Here is a 16127-nt window from a genome sequence, read left to right on the forward strand (position 1 = left end):
CAATCCAATTCTTGGCCTCTCTGTAGAGAGAACAGAGCAGTGCTCAGTTGCAATTGTGATTCCATACAAATGTGTGTGAAGGAGGTGCAGAGTTATTTTTTCAAGGAGAAGAAAGCACGCTACCAAGTTCCTAAGAGATGTCCCCCACACCAGGTGTGGAAAAAATGCCTTTAGTTTATTTTGTAAAAGACCCCGCACCCACCATCCTAGTTGGTGGCATGATTTGTCATTAAGGTTCCACCCGAGACACTTAGCACATCAAGGGTGTGCTTTGATGGCTAATTACGGTGGAACTGCTTTTTTGGGGGGTTGTTCTTTTTTATCTCAAATGAGTCAAGGAGGTGAATTAAAATTGTCTGATGGGTTAACCACCAATGTGGTGCACTATTTAATAATAGTACCCTTAGACAGGGATTAAAAGCTGTTGTACAGCTTCTGCTTTCTCAGTAGGAACTGTGCATTTATTGGACAACATAAAGGATGGGATGGTGCCAAACTGATTCTATGCACCCCCTCAAGATATGTTGGCCTGGAGTCCTGCAGCTCACAGTACAACCATAAGTACCCATGAATCTAGGAAGATAACAAATGGATTGTACAACCTCTGAACATGACATCCCTGACTCCCCAATTAATCGTCCCTTTCACTTGGTCCCTGTGGATACCCAAAGAGATGTACAAAAAGTACACAGGTAGATATTTCAATATGTATCGAAGCATTGCTATTCTTGTGTAAAATATATGTTCTGCAACAATAATAGACAGAACTAATTTGAGTTATTAGCATCACGAGAACAGTGAAAAGGATAAATAATTCTACCATTATGCTACAGCACTTTATGTATGCTGGTATATAAGTATTGTGTATAGTGTACTCCTACTATGCACTCCCTTACCTATTTGCCTAGGTTGGAAGATCTGCTAAAATCCACTACTGGATAATCTGATTCCCCATTTCCTGAGGGCAAGTGTCTCCAGGAGCCCTTCTTGGTCAAAGGTTGGGCATCTCTCCTCGCAGAGGGAAACAGGAAGAGCCGGGCTGGAATTCTGGCAAGCAGCAACCTTGCACTGACAGCAGAGTGGTCTTCTCATTTGAACAAGGAAATGCTCATGTTTATATAATATAATAAAACACATCCATGCTACCGTGCCGATGCTTCAGCCGGGCTGCCGTTTATCCTCGTATGATAGCTATGTCGCCTACCAGACGATTAACAAACAACAACATTTGAGGAGTGAACTTTATCCCTTGTACTAAATGTTCAAGTGTTGTGATAATGTGCCTACAAAGTTGAAAAATAAGCAAATGTGGTTTCTAAGAACCATGTCCTGCACAGTCACACAAGCAAATGTGTGTCAAAAGTCAACGTGTAGGAAAGAAGGCACGTGACAAAGCAGTGGTGGATGTGTAGCGAGGAACTAATGACCTCTTGCATCCTTAATATAGGTCAACATGTTTCAGCCATAATCTATGCTGCTCGTAAGGGTAAGTATGGCTATGATCAGGACCAAAAACGTGTGCACTCTGTGGCATGCAATAGTATCACAGTGCGTAACTTATGTTTTTTTGTTTTGCTCTGAGTATTTGTTGATCATTAGTCTCTTACGACATGGATACTCTGCAGCAGCGAGCCCTGTAGTCACACATTTGTCAAGAATGATTGCCCATGTCCAAACCTACACTGATGTCCCCAGAGCTCTGAATCTTTTGTCCTGAGGAACACCATACTGACCCCTAGGGGAAGCATAGACATTTTGGCTGAAACATGTCGACCTATGCCAAAGATGTGAGAGGTCATTAGTTCCTCGTTATGTATCCACCACTGCTTTTAATCCTTGCCCAAGTGTACCATTATTAAAAAGTACACCTCATTTGTGGATAAAACAAGATAATTTAAATTCAGCTCCTTGTCTCATTTGAGATTCAAACCACAACAACCACAATAAACACCCAGTTCTGCTATAATCGGGCATCGATGCACACCCTTGGTGCCCTAGGTGTTTCGGTGCGACCCCAATGATGAAGCATGCCACCAACTAGGTGTGTGGATGAGGGGTCTTTAAAAAAAGACTAGTGTAAGGGACATCTCCAAGGAACGTGGTGGCTTGCTCGCTTCTCTTTGATTTAGGATATTGACCTGGGAAGGTGAGCAAGCTCTTACTTCTCACTCTCTTCTTTGGTATCCTTTTGGAGGTAGAGACTTGTCAAAATATCGAGACGGCGACAATAAAAGCAAATGCATTGCTTACAGGTGAGTGGATTCGTTGTGTGTTCAGTAGCGGTGAAGTGAAAGAAATTCGAAGTGCATTCAGGTGAGAGTGAAAAGACAGCGTAGAAGAGGAAATAGATAAGATGTAAGATATGCAGATAGAAGAGATGTGAAGAGAAAAAAGGGTATACATGTCTAACGTAGGGCAAATATAACGAGGGTGATTGCGACACCGAAGACTAGTCCCCCCTCCAAAGGCCTATAATTCATAGTCTTAGAATTTAAGAATTGAAACATTCTCAGTATTTTCTGCAGCTAAGTCATAGATACTCATATCGTGCTGCTTGTTTGCAATATAAGATCATGCAATCTAGGGCTTCGTTGCAGGTCGGGTGTTCTTGAAAACGCTCCAGTTCTTTCTTTTCAAATAAAGTTATTGAGGGAAAACTCTATTTATGTTGTTTATATCTCGGTAGTCCAATGTGCCGTAAATGCGCCGTTAGGCATTAACTAGTGGAGAACTCACTCTCCCAGCCTCTAGAAATCGGCCCTTACATGTTAGCATAACGTTATTTACGCATCCACCACCAACATATAAGTTCAACAATTTAGTGATGGGATACCTCGCTATCTTTAAAGTGGTGGATTGTTTTTTGGGGGTGGGGTCTACGGTAGGGCATTGGCCTGCAGTCCGTGTGCCAGGGCCACGAAGGTTTGCTCACAACCCTGTCTGTGACCGATGCTACCGGATGTCCGACACTGAAGCAGTGTAGTCTTTATTCCACGCAGTGCCTCTTTCATCTGCCATCATACACTCCCTGCCTTCTTAATCTCATTCTTTCGGGGCCCTTTTCATCCCTGCTTTCTCCATCTGTCACTGTTTTTCCGTCTTTCTCTCCCTCCTTGGTCTCCCCTTCTTGTGTCTTTCTCTACCTTCTCGTGGGTCAAAGTCTGATGAAAAATCAATCCCCGTTCCCAAAAACATCAGCTGTGCTTTTTTGGTCCCACAGAAAGAATTTATAAGTAACTCTAATCTGGAAGTAAACAACGGCAACATAGAAAATTGTGTGCTTTTTCTTTGAACTGCTTTTTGGATTGTTGTTCTGGGTAGGTTTGCTTTATGCAGGGAATTGCAGGCTCTGAAATGGATATTTTCTATTACTCTGCTTAAGTCAAAGCCTGGGGCATTATTGTATTTCGGGTTTATGGTGTTCTCTCTACGTGCTTATGAATTGAACTACTCGGTCTGGTCTGAAATTACCCAGAGGACCCGGGGCAGTCTTTCTTTCCACTGATGAGAAAGCTCCCTACTTTGCGAGAATGGAAGACGTACATTTCCCACTATGGCATATTTTCGTTAAGTTTTCTTATCTCAATTCTTCCATTGTTTTTTCATAATATAGCTTACACAGATGCCCCCTCATATAACAAACACACACTATGATACTAATTAGTGTTGGCTAACCTATTATGCTTCTGGTGAAGGCCTTTAGCATCTGCTTTCTGGTTACACTCCAGATAGACCTACCATTTCATAGTCGAAAAGAGTAGGAGGAAAAGAGGGCAAAGTATGAACAAAATGTCACTCTCCTTTACATCCCCTGCTTCTGGCTACAACTTAACCTGCTGCTAGCTGGCACTACGTCCACTCCTTGCACATGTACCTAGTGTGTGTTTCGTGCACAGCCCCCCTCCTGCAGTGCGTGCTCCTAGTAGGAGAAGCCAGAAGGGAGGGGGTGGGGTGTGAGTGGCCTGATGTGAAACGGGGTGACTTGCTGTGAGAATCTGGCCAGCTGGATATGGAGGCGAGATATAGGCAGACAATGAAGCTATTAGCGTGGAGTTCTGTACACATCTTGCATGCGCGTGGGCATATGCCAGGTTTCCATCACGAGTTCTGTGCCTGCTTTTGCTAGAGACAGAGACAGCCCACTTCGCTCTCGGTCTTTAAGTTGTGGAACCTCCTCCTGGCCCGTCCTTTTCAGTTGACAGTAGTGGGATAAAGAGCCACAGGCCTGTGGCTGCATCCCCCATGACAGCACCGATCGATGCCTGCCAATGAAGCGGATAATCAGTTCCACACATTGAATTCAGGCCAGCCTCCCGCCGCTGGTCTCAAGCGGTGTGTGTTCACAGAAGCATTGGGTTTGTTCCTCAGGCAATATTATCAGTTTCCTGTGGAGGGGAGAGCACTGGTATCCGGGACGTACACGCCCCCTACTGTCACTTGTTCCCTTTGTCTTCTGTTTAGGTCTGGCTAGAAGCAGTTTCATTGCTGGAGTTCATATAACTACAAAGTTGTCATTAAAAGGCACTTTTAAGAAGAAACGTTGGCTTCTCCTATTTGCTGTGCCCCTCTACTGGCATTTGATTGGCTGCCTAAGATTTAGTGCCTTTGCTCATAACTAGTAGGTACAGTGTTCATACACACCCCGTGTCAAAAGCAGTAGGCAGGGGGGTTACTATGCAGGCTCACTGACAAATATAATAGGAATTGGATGCTGAGGTTTTACATTGTGAACTCCCTGACACATGCAATAGGAACGGAGTTTACATTGTGAACGGTGTGAGTAACACCACTGGAAACATCTTCAAACGTTGAATTAAGCTTGATATTCGTATACAGAGTTCTTCTAGTGGAGAGGCGGCTAAAGCGGCCCGGTTTGCATTGTGCAAATTCGCAATTCTATGTTCGGTATTTCGTTGTGTGTGAATTTAAAGCACGTTTCATTTATCGAATTAAAAGCACAGCCTGGACATTGATGTAACAAATGTGATTTGAGGCTTTGCATAGTTTTGCATTGCGAATCCTCTGGAAAATGAAATAAATATGGGTTTTACGTCATTAACTCTGATAAATGCAATGGGAAGGGGTTTTACTTTGGGAACTCTCTAAAGATTTTAGAACTTAAAGAGCGAGCAGAGAGAAAAGATAATATGTACCCCAGCAGTTCTGGTCGTACATCTTATGTGGCCTAGAGCAAAACCTGGCCAGCTGAGGGTCAGGAGGCTACTTTCAGAGCTGGATAGGCTGAGTGAACCACAGCTCTAAAGGAAGATCCACAGCTCTAAAGGACGTATCACAGCTCTAAAGGAAGATCCACAGCTCTAAAGGAAGATCCACAGCTCTAAAGGAAGACAACTCTAAAGGAAGATCCACAGCTCTAAAGGACGAATCACAGCTCTAAAGGAAGATCCACAGCTCTAAAGGAAGATCCACAGCTCTAAAGGAAGACAACTCTAAAGGAAGATCCACAGCTCTAAAGGAAGATCCACAGCTCTAAAGGACGAATCACAGCTCTAAAGGAAGATCCACAGCTCTAAAGGAAGATCCACAGCTCTAAAGGAAGATCCACAGCTCTAAAGGTAGATCAACACCTCTAAAGGAAGATCCACAGCTCTAAAGGTCGAATCACAACTCTAAAGGAAGATCCACAGCTCTAAAGGAAGATCCACAGCTCTAAAGCAAGATCCACAGCTCTAAAGATAGATCCACAGCTCTAAAGGAAGATCCACAGCTCTAAAGGACGAATCACAGCTGTAAAGATAGATCAACACCTCTAAAGGTAGATCAACACCTCTAAAGGTAGATCAACACCTCTAAAGGTAGATCCACACCTCTAAAGGTAGATCCAGAGCTCTAAAGGAAGATCTACAGCTCTAAAGGAAGATCCACCGCTCTAAAGGAAGATCCACCGCTCTAAAGGAAGATCCACCGCTCTAAAGAAAGATCCACCGCTCTAAAGGAAGATCCACAGCTCTAAAGGAAGACCCACAGCTCTAAAGGACGAATCACAGCTCTAAAGGAAGATCCACAGCTCTAAAGGTCGAATCACAACTCTGAAGGAAGATCCACAGCTCTAAAGGAAGATCCACAGCTCTAAAGATAGAGCCACAACTCTAAAGGACGAATCACAGCTCTAAAGGACGAATCACAGCTCTAAAGGTAAATCAACACCTCTAAAGGAAGATCCACCGCTCTTAAGGAAGATCCACCGCTCTAAAGGAAGATCCACCCCTCTAAAGGAAGATCCACCACTCTAAAGGAAGATCCACCGCTCTAAAGGACGAATCACAGCTCTAAAGGAGTGGCGCACAGTTTGTTTGTGGTTCCCTTTCCAGACCTTGGACTACGGGGATTGTTCTTGAGGTTCTTTTCAGCTCAACATGTAAAAGATGTGGCATTTAATTTTAGGCTGAGTAGGCTGTAACAGGCCCCATTTAAAAATGATACATAAAAATACACGAAGCCCCAATACATTACCAAAACACCTTGATAAATCAAAGTTCTGTTTCATGACTCAGAAGAAATAATGTTTGTTACAAAAATCCAATTGAAGTTCGACTGAAAAGGATTAATTTTAGGGATACGATGTACATATTTCAAAACTACTGAAATTCGTTAGGATGAACAACAATATTGTAACTCCTCCCAAATTCACTTTTCATTGCTATGCTTCTGACCAAGCATTTTGGGCAGCCCCCCGCCCCTACCACCACTACCCATTGCTTCAGAACCTGTTGTGCATGACGTTTTCTCAACACAGCAGTTCGGAGTCACTGATGGCTTCCTCTGGCAAGATCTTGCTCAGAGGTCCACTGGGCACCAAGGATCACTGTGCAGAGGGCAAAGTCCCAAGGAGTTGGCCTCAGCCATATTTCAAATAACTCTCAGCCATGCAGTACGCAGAGAGACGTCAGAGTGTCATTTCCAGAATGTATTTTATTATTCAATTTGAAAGGTCTTCCAAACTGATTTGTGAATACATTTTTGGTTCTTCAAACTTGCATTCCATTGTATTATTTATTTTAAATAATCGTCATTTTCCAAGATTCCAATATGACCCCGGAGCCCAGCTGCATTTTGGATTTGCATATTATGCTATTACTTTTGCTCCAGAGTCTTTTTCCATGATATGGCTTGAGAACCTTTTTGTGCCTGTTTGTGTCCTGATGACCAGAGAAAAACCTTCTGTATGTGAAAGCCATTAGACAGCAGCGGTTCTATAATGGTTCAAGAACCGTATGCATGATGGGAAAACAGCTATCTCAGCCAATCAGATTTGTTGTCCAATTCAAAATCGGAGCCTCAAACCCGGTAGTGCTTGATCCCAGCCTTCGGAAAATAGAAAAGATCAACCATTTGGAGACCACCAAGTACCTTTTTTTGGACACAAAGCGCTCTCAGCACTCTGGATAGTAGCTTGACTTTTATGTTTTCATTTTGAAAATACGATATGTCGATGGCATTATAGGTCGACTTAACTTCACTTCTCTTGCTGGCTAGAGAGTTGGTGAACAGATTCTGTCATTGGACCTAAACCAGCCGTAAATATTTAGCTTCGGGAACACCCATCCCCTCATGAGTTCTTGTTAGACATGTGTTTGGTGCACGCCCCGCAGGAAGTGGAATTAAAAACATTATCTTCGAGGAGGCCAGATCTCCGCCCCAGAATTCCCACTGGACTAGGCCATGAATGAAGCACTCCTGTATGAATGGGAGGTGCGGATGAGCATCATTAAGGTGACTTATTGTGCTTAGCTCAGTATAGTGTCATACCAGACTGCCAGGTACCATGCTTCCCCCATCTCTTTCTTTTTTTAGTGCCTGCGCAGCTGAGGATTTAATATGCACACAATAAAGTGGTAAGGCCTGATATCTGTAGCTTTCATGGTGAGGGAGAGATGTTCTAGAAGATGGTGAAATCATCACCTGACAGTGTTCAAAGTTTTGTGACTGTCCGACACACAAAACCAGCAGCAGCTGGCACAGATCGTGGGGGGGGAGGAGAGGGGGGGGAGGAGGAGGAGGAGAAGGAGGCGGGAGGAGGAAAGCGAATGTAAAAAAGATAAAAACCACTTACCTTATGGCCGCGTCTCTGCTCAGTCTCTCCTCCATGTTGGAACAGGATCCAGGGAGAACACCCAGGCTCCCCTAACTAATCACAACGTTGCAATTCAGCATTGTGATTGGTCTGAGCGCTGTAGTTTGGCGCTCAGACGGGGCCTGGGCATGTTCTCCACCCAGGCTGTAATGCAGGCGGGATGGAAAACATGGAAAGTGCGCCTGACTGTCTGGTCGGCCCCAGAGGTCCAGCCAAAGCGCCATGCGCACTTCAGTCTGCCCACCACTCCTTCCCTGCTCTCAGAACAGAGCAGCCCCGCCCGCCCGCAAAGCACCTGGAATAAATACAATGACAATAACATTCAGTTATTATCATTTTATTTGTCCTTTACTCACACTGCTTAAAAGCAGTGGGGTGACCCTCCTCCACCATAGCGGAGGAGCCGTCAACCGCTGGCAGAATTCTCCTCTCCGTCATAGTCCTTGATAATCATGGAGGAGCAGGGAGTGGCCATATCCTTTGACCTCATACCACCCAATCTTTACATTTTCTCAGGAGGCCAGTGCTGTATGTACCATGTGTGTGATCAGCTTCTGCAGGGAAACTATCCAGGGCAAAGTTCAATGTTTGGCTACAAACACCCCTCCCAGCGGCTCTCTGGGATTTTAGCAAACTAAAAATGTTATCCATATTGACACTTACTTGCACACTCTCACACATACCACACGCAGGCCCACAAACATGCGCACAATACAGGAGGCACACACAGACCTTTCAGTCAAAAAGTCTCACACAACAGCCCATTAAAGCTCAATATTACCAGTGTATAAATTGTACTGTTGTCTGTAGCTCTCGCGCTTTCTCCTAACACACGTCTTCCTTTCTGCTTTTTATGACAGATGGATGGTGAAGTCCAGGAGGGGAAGCCGCGGCATCTGAATGTAACACGGAAGGTTCTGCCGTGGAGTGAGCAGGTAAGACGCGTTGTGCTGCATATGTAATGGAAAAAGCCAAGGCCTGGAGATGGTTTGAAGCTGGGGGCGGGGTGAGAATCCTCTAACTCTCTAGCCTAGAGCAAGTATTGCCTAGTGCTGATGGACCATGTCTAGCCTCTCTCTAGCCTAGTATCATGATTCTCATGAGTGTTTAACTAGGGATTGACTGACTGCAGAGAGCTGATGGAAATGTTGTTTTTAAGTTGAGAACCTGGGTTATGCCTAGGTTTCTATTCTGTTTCTATTTTTCTGATATTCCGAACAGAAGTGTAGCTGGCAAACCTGTTATATGTACCGCTTAAATCGCGCATAAGTCTTCCAAAATGTTCACTTGTCTGACAGATTGAGCTCTCATCGCTTCAAGTAAAATTGGCAGTAGAGCTCTGAGGCAAAACTGTGTTTACTTTGTACAGATTTTAGAAAAATCTGCCATCTTGGCATAAGGAGAGTTTTTGTTTCGGAATTAGGAAAAGGCCTCATGAAGTGTGCATCGCATGTCTGTGTGCCCAACATGCTTACACCCAGCTGTCGTCCGAAGTGCTAAAGAAGGGAAATTAGTTTATCATTTTCTCATTGTACCACCCTGATGTCCTCAGAAGGTTTAGTGAAGGGGCTCTTTTCTCGTTCTATCACTAACCCACACTGAGCAGGCCTCAGGATGGGCCAGTAAAGGTGGCATTTTTCATTGTACCACCTTGATGTCTGAGAAGGTTTAGTGAAGGGAAATTCCTTTTTTTTCTTGAACTAACATTATATTCTTCTCTCAGTGAAGAGTCTTCCATCATTCTCTCAAAGTAGTTAGTAGTACTGTGGAGGTTTCTTAAGAGACTGCGAAGAGAGGCTCCAGTGTTGTCCATAAGGCACGGTGCATGGGTTTTAAGATTAAGATATGCAGAAATTAAATGTTAACATCCTCACAGAGACTCGCATTCAAAAGATTTTTTTTACCATGGCTAGCCTAACTTTCCTATGTAGAAAACCAGATTACCGATTAAAAATACTAATACTGTGTTTTGGGAATGGAGCTAGCAGGAAAAAGAAACTATTTTAATAGGGTTCACTGAATTGGGTGTAAGGGGTAACAGGTGCTAATATAGCAATCACAACAGTTGATATTCTTCTAACCAACACAAAAAGTATCTTGCGGTGCATTCAAAAGGGGAAAGATACACGTACTTCCCCAAATATCAATCACAGATTGAACAAAACAATTTACAATTTTTGAAGCACACTATTTTAATAGTTAATAAACATTCAATTCAATGTTGAAGTTGTATTTCTAATATATAATTTGGAAAAGTACATTTTAGAAAGCTACGTTTTCCCTGCCTGAAGGTCCCCTGGAGGCCAATTTTGCATTTGTTCTTTTACTTCTGCCAGCCAGTAATTAACATTTGTGAAAACGGTATGAAATTCTTCTCAGGAGCAAATAATAGGCTGACCTGAATGGGCAGAGATGGCTCCTCTGAACAGGATACATTATGCAGAAAGGGGCTGTGAGCATACTTTTTGACATTACAATGTCAACTCCTGCTTGAGTGTCAAAGCCTGCATGAAAGGTCTGCTGGGCGTTTACATATAGCACTTGAAAGGAAACAGGTTGGCAAAGCTATTCTTGTATATCTTTTGTCTAATTGCTGAAGGACCTGCTTTGTCCCCACAGACCTCTGTCCCTACGTTTTTACATGCAACGCTGGGGGTAAACTTGAAAAAAAGTAAATAGGACCCTAATCAGTTCTTATGTTTCCAATGTCTGATTGTTGGAAAATCCTGCTTTGTTCCACCAGACTTCTGTTTCTGTAATTATTGGTTGGGATAGTGACTGATCCAAACTGGATTTTAGTGTTAGATGTGAGAGGACACTAGAATTACCATAGTCCACTCTCCACACAACCCCAGCCCTCCGAGCCCAAATTTAGTGTGGCCGAAGACTTCTACAATCTTAAAAATGCCCCAATTGGGTAGGGTTGGCCCTGGGAACTTTTACCACGCTGTTTAGGGCATGCCCTGGAGTGATTCCCACCCACCAGCTTGTGCCAGGCATAAACGAGCACCTCCAGGTGTCCTTCTTCTAATACTACTGGACCTGTGGAAGATCATAAAAGGATTGAACATGCTGCCTGAGACGTGAAAAGAGCCCTAAGTTACTGGGCCTGCTCTCTGTCTGGCACCAAGTACAAATAAGTAGATTCCAAGGATCATAAATCTAACCTCCTGTTCAAGCCAAATGGATACAACAAGCTACAAGATAGGGTTCCTGCAACTGCTCAGCTGACAGAGGCACCGGACCGGACCTGGACTGGACCCTGCTGTGTGGCAAAATCTTAGACCAGGATAAACCTGGTTGGTGTATGCGACCCACGCTCTAGCATGGTCAGCATCAAATTGCGCCTAGGTTCCTGTATACATCTACCATTGACTATCATTGGCACTTTTTGCTTCTTGATACTATTCCTACTTAAAACTTTATAATTCATATCTCTGGTTTCCCTTATTGGGTTTGTATTTATTTTTTAAATTACATTTTGGTCTATTTTCTTATTTGGTTTGGTACTTTTTTATTGTTTTGCAATTTTACTTCATTACACACTTGATGCTGCATCAATAATTTACACCTTGCCCTAAGTCAGTGGTTCTTAAACTTTTGACTTCTGTGGACCCCCAATTAATCATTACTGGAACTGCGAACCCCCACTGATAAATTATTGGAATCCAGGAACCCCACTGAGTCATATTGGAAGATGGGTACCCCAACCTGCGCATTTTTGACCATTTGAACCACAAAACTAACAAAAAAATACAGAAGCATTCATCAAACAGATACACAAATTATGAAATATATTATTTAATTCACAAACAAATATAAAAAAAATCAACATTTTAATTTTAACTGGAAGACTGGAGCTTTTCTAAATTTAATTGAGGTCACTCATCGTCCATACTATAGTGTGTTTGATGCACTTGCACTCTTCTCACGAATCAATCCGAGGATACTAACTTAGTTTTTAGCTTTCATTCACATTTACAGAACCTTTTAACGTTTTCAGTGTCATTTTTTGCTTCTTTATTGATATACACATTATAAACCTGTTAATATGTTTGGATTTCCTTAGCAGTTGCGGACAATTAAGTAGGCTTTGCAGATTCCATGGGGTCTTGTCCCAGACCACGGGTTAGACACACTGCTTACATTAAGCCTGTCAGCTCTATGCCGTTGCTACCAGGGACGTGAGCTCAGGTTAATTTAATGACTTTGAGGATTCACTCTGATAGGGGTTCTGATTATTCCTTGATATTGGTCATCACGCCTCCAAATAACTCAAATTCTTGCAGTTTCATACGTAAATACACTGAGCAGAAAAAAAGCAGCAGCTCTCAAAAGGACATCAGCACTGCTCAGCTCCTCAGTATGATTAAGAATCTTTACAAGCAGGAGGATCTTTAGTAAGTTTTGTACCTTGATAGGAATGAAGTAGTCCACATTTGTTAATTGTCCTACTAAGATGTCCTCAGAGTTGGTGAGTGTAGGATCTTACATCCTTATTTTATTGTGGCACTCTTAACAGTGCCTTCAGGGGTGGAAGCTCTGTTGCTACAGGGAAAGCTCCACATTACAGATTCGTAGTTGGGTTCCACGTGTCCACATGCTTTACACCATGTAACCCTCTCTACTTTAGGACACTTGACTACTTCTATAATGGTAGGGATCCTCTTCTGCATCTATCATCACTCTCTCTGTAACACCTCATGCAGTGTATGAGTATGTATTTTCATCATGCCGTGTTTGAATTGTGTCTGTATCTTGTGCACCTCTCCCAAGCCCTCCCATATAGACCATATGTACACCCAAACCCAGCACTCTCTCAACCATGCACTCCACCAGAGTTCCAGCTTCCTAATACATACATTTCAGTAATACGAAGTGCTAGCTTAATGCAACAGTTCAGTTCCATACTGATGGTTTCAGATGGTTAGTGACAGAAGGGCATTCATTATTTTAATCTTTACACCATTCTTATGTCCTCAGAAGAGGTAAGTATGGGAGGAAGATAGGAATACAGAGGAGATTGGCATCACAAGCATCCATCTTCAAGTGATCTGCCATTAGTGACAGAAAGCAATTAAGGCTAACTGAACTCGAGCTGGAAGAACTGAGAACGGTTGCAAAGGACACTAACTCTGGTAGGAGCTACGGGTTGGCAGAAAGGAGTTTAAAAGCACTTTAACCTGATGATCCGCTTGAACTAGTAGTAGAGGGTGAAGTGTAGGAACAATAACGGCTAGCCTGCCATAGTAGCAAGAATATCTCAAGCTACTGATTGGCTCAGAGCACTTTGGAAATAGTCCACAGCACCATTCTCACTCAAAAACAGTGAAGGAAAAACTTTGAAAGTTATTTTTTCTTTCTGAAATAAACGTGCACCAAAACGGCGTATTTTAAGTAGTTACCTAAGTTCTTACACTCTCATAGCTCATTGTTTGACACACCGGGCCATATAGAATAAACAGTGAACCGAAGTTGAATTCAGAAAGCAGGATACATTAATACAACAGCTGAAATAAATGACTTTCACTTTGAAACAAACAATAGCTAATAAGGACAAGAATATTGCTCAGAGACTAGCTTCCATGGTGCTGATGGGAAAGGTAATCATGCTAACGGAATGAGTTCTATTGCGCAGAACTGCTCACTTCACTTTTAGAACCTCATAAGATGCAGCCAAATAAAAGTACTACATTTCCATTGAGTGTCGAATGAAAGTGTCAGGATTTTTTTATGTCTACCTGTTGATCCTGGAAATTATAGATCAGGATCTGTGGTAATGGTTTATTGTATGTAGACTAGTGTTACAAGGGAAAGACAACATGGATTAGTCGGGAATGTAATCTACTTTTTAGATTAAAATCCATTTTATATAATCAGGAAAATACCTTTTGTACCAGTTTTTGCAAGGGAAACCTACAATCTCAACAATTTATGATTCTCCATTTCTCAGAGTTGATAAATGGTTAAATTAAGGAAGTGACCTTAATGGCGAAACTATACAATACATATTCTGGCACATGGAAAACATGCTAGAATGCTGCCTCTGGCCAAATTTGTCAGAGAAACCGAAAAAATATCAGCTTTTGTCTTCCTAAAGAGATAAAGTACCTCTAAAATTAGTTATCAAGTATCCATTTAAAAAGTAAAGCAGTCAAATAAATAATTGTCATAGTATCACCAATAAACTTGGTGATGCTCTCCAGAGTTAAAACTTTAGGAGGACTAATATTTTTTAGAATGCTTAGTAAATTATGATCATTACTCCTGTGAGAATCTATATTTACCTTGACACTGGTGAAACATACCATTTTACATAGTCAAATTAAAGAGCGCAATCAAGAGGGGATGCCCACGAATCGGTCAAATCAGTTTCGAGGGTGTGCATGCTGCTGCTTGTATGTATTTTCCTTACGTAAAAAAATCTATAAAAAGCTCAAACATCTGTGTAGGTATTCTTGTGCCATTTTCTGTTTGCACCCTCCTGGTCATAAAGCACACTGTTCCATCAAACCCATCTGCATCAGCATCTTGATGTTCTAAAGAGTTATCACGCTTGGTTGTTCTGTAGAAGATCCATGAAGAGTGAATGAAGAGACATCATTCCGCTAATCTTTTGTTGCCCTCTCCTAATGTCTTTCAAAGTGAATTGTCATTCACTTTGTAAACACAATAAAACTTTAAGCAAAGTGGATACATTTTGGTTTAATAAACATACTTTCTTGATGTCAACTGAAGTCAATAAAATTCCCCACATTTATTTTATTGTGCTGTCCTAATACGTCCCTAAAAGTCAGTAAAGGGTCATCCCTCTTTCTTTCTCTCGTAGCTTCCTCGAGGTCCCCATGATTGTAAATGAAAATAAAATAACTTTTTTGGGTCAACCTCACTGTGGACTCCTGGTGATGCATAAAGAGGAGCTGAGGGATTTAGATGTGGTCTCTTGTGCTTCTTTATACCTTCAGATGTTGGTGAAGTGTGATTCTTCAGTCAGGGTCACTTAGCCACCTTGATGCTTCCTGAAGACTAAGTAAAGGTGGTTTCCTTATCACTGTCATTTCCTTTCTTTAATTCCTCCTCAAATTGGTAAAGGCAGTTCTCTCCGTGACCTGGTTTTATCCATGTCTCCTGAAGCTTGTGTAGGCCTGTCAATCACTCTTTTATTAACCTCTCTAATGACTCTTCAAGCTGGCGAAGGAGATTCCTCCTTTACTCTCTCCGTTGTTTGCCTTCCTTTTGTGTCCTGGAGAAGGTGAAGAACATTCTTCCTGCGCTCTAACGGACTTTCCTTTCCTTATGTCCCCTGAGGAGTCTGTCAAAGACGTCCCATTTTGTCCTTTGAGTCTAATTCCAGTAGCGCCAGCCTCTCTGATTAGGTACTCCCAGCAGCAGCTTCTGCTCTGAATGTTTGCTGCTAGGTCACTGCCTCCAAGTTGCACTCTGCTGCTTAGTAATAATCTATTAGACCTCGCTGTCCGTTGTACAGCGTGCATCACTGAAGGGGATGTCGCCTCTACAAGCTCACCACTAGAAAGAAAAGTCCAGGGAAACTAACACATGCTTCTATTCTGCCGGCTACCTAGACACCCCACAGGACACTAATCGCCATTTCAGTTCTGCCACAGGCACTTTAAAGGAGAAAGGAGGAAGAAATATCCTTGGATAGGTGAAATGGATCTCAGTCGTTCCTGCTTTCTCCTTCCTGTGCTTAAGTCTACTCTGCAGCCCTCGGGGTCTATGGCATGGAAAAGCTATAGTAGTCTGCAAGCAATCAGCAAAATCTCAATCTGTCCTAGCCATAAAAAAGCTGTGCACCGTCCTAGGACTTATAGCCATGCGTCTTTACCACAATGGTGATTAGACGATTTCAAGAAAATTCAACCCCAGTCTGTGTATCGCTCTTTTCCTGTGGTCACTCAGGAAGAGTGGAAGATTACCTTGGAAACACAGGGTGTGATACTGTTTGAAGGGCGGTTGGCTCTTGGTAGACTGTGCAACGAGTCTGGCACAGCTTTCCATGGGAGATGGGGCC

The 16127-nt window shown here is 42.7% G+C and overlaps 1 protein-coding gene across 1 annotated transcript in view; it reads left to right on the forward strand.

The window, feature by feature from the left end:
- B4GALNT4 (beta-1,4-N-acetyl-galactosaminyltransferase 4) overlaps positions 1-16127 on the forward strand; it is a 910917-nt gene that overhangs the window by 406928 nt on the left and 487862 nt on the right. The window contains exon 3 of the mRNA XM_086956391.1: positions 8956-9030. Within this exon, the coding sequence (XP_086812517.1) occupies positions 8956-9030 (75 nt within the window). The remainder of the gene's footprint in view (positions 1-8955; positions 9031-16127) is intronic.

This window comes from Lissotriton vulgaris, chromosome 2_1 (genome assembly GCF_964263255.1).
Source record: "Lissotriton vulgaris chromosome 2_1, aLisVul1.2, whole genome shotgun sequence".
Taxonomy (NCBI): Eukaryota; Metazoa; Chordata; class Amphibia; order Caudata; family Salamandridae; genus Lissotriton; species Lissotriton vulgaris.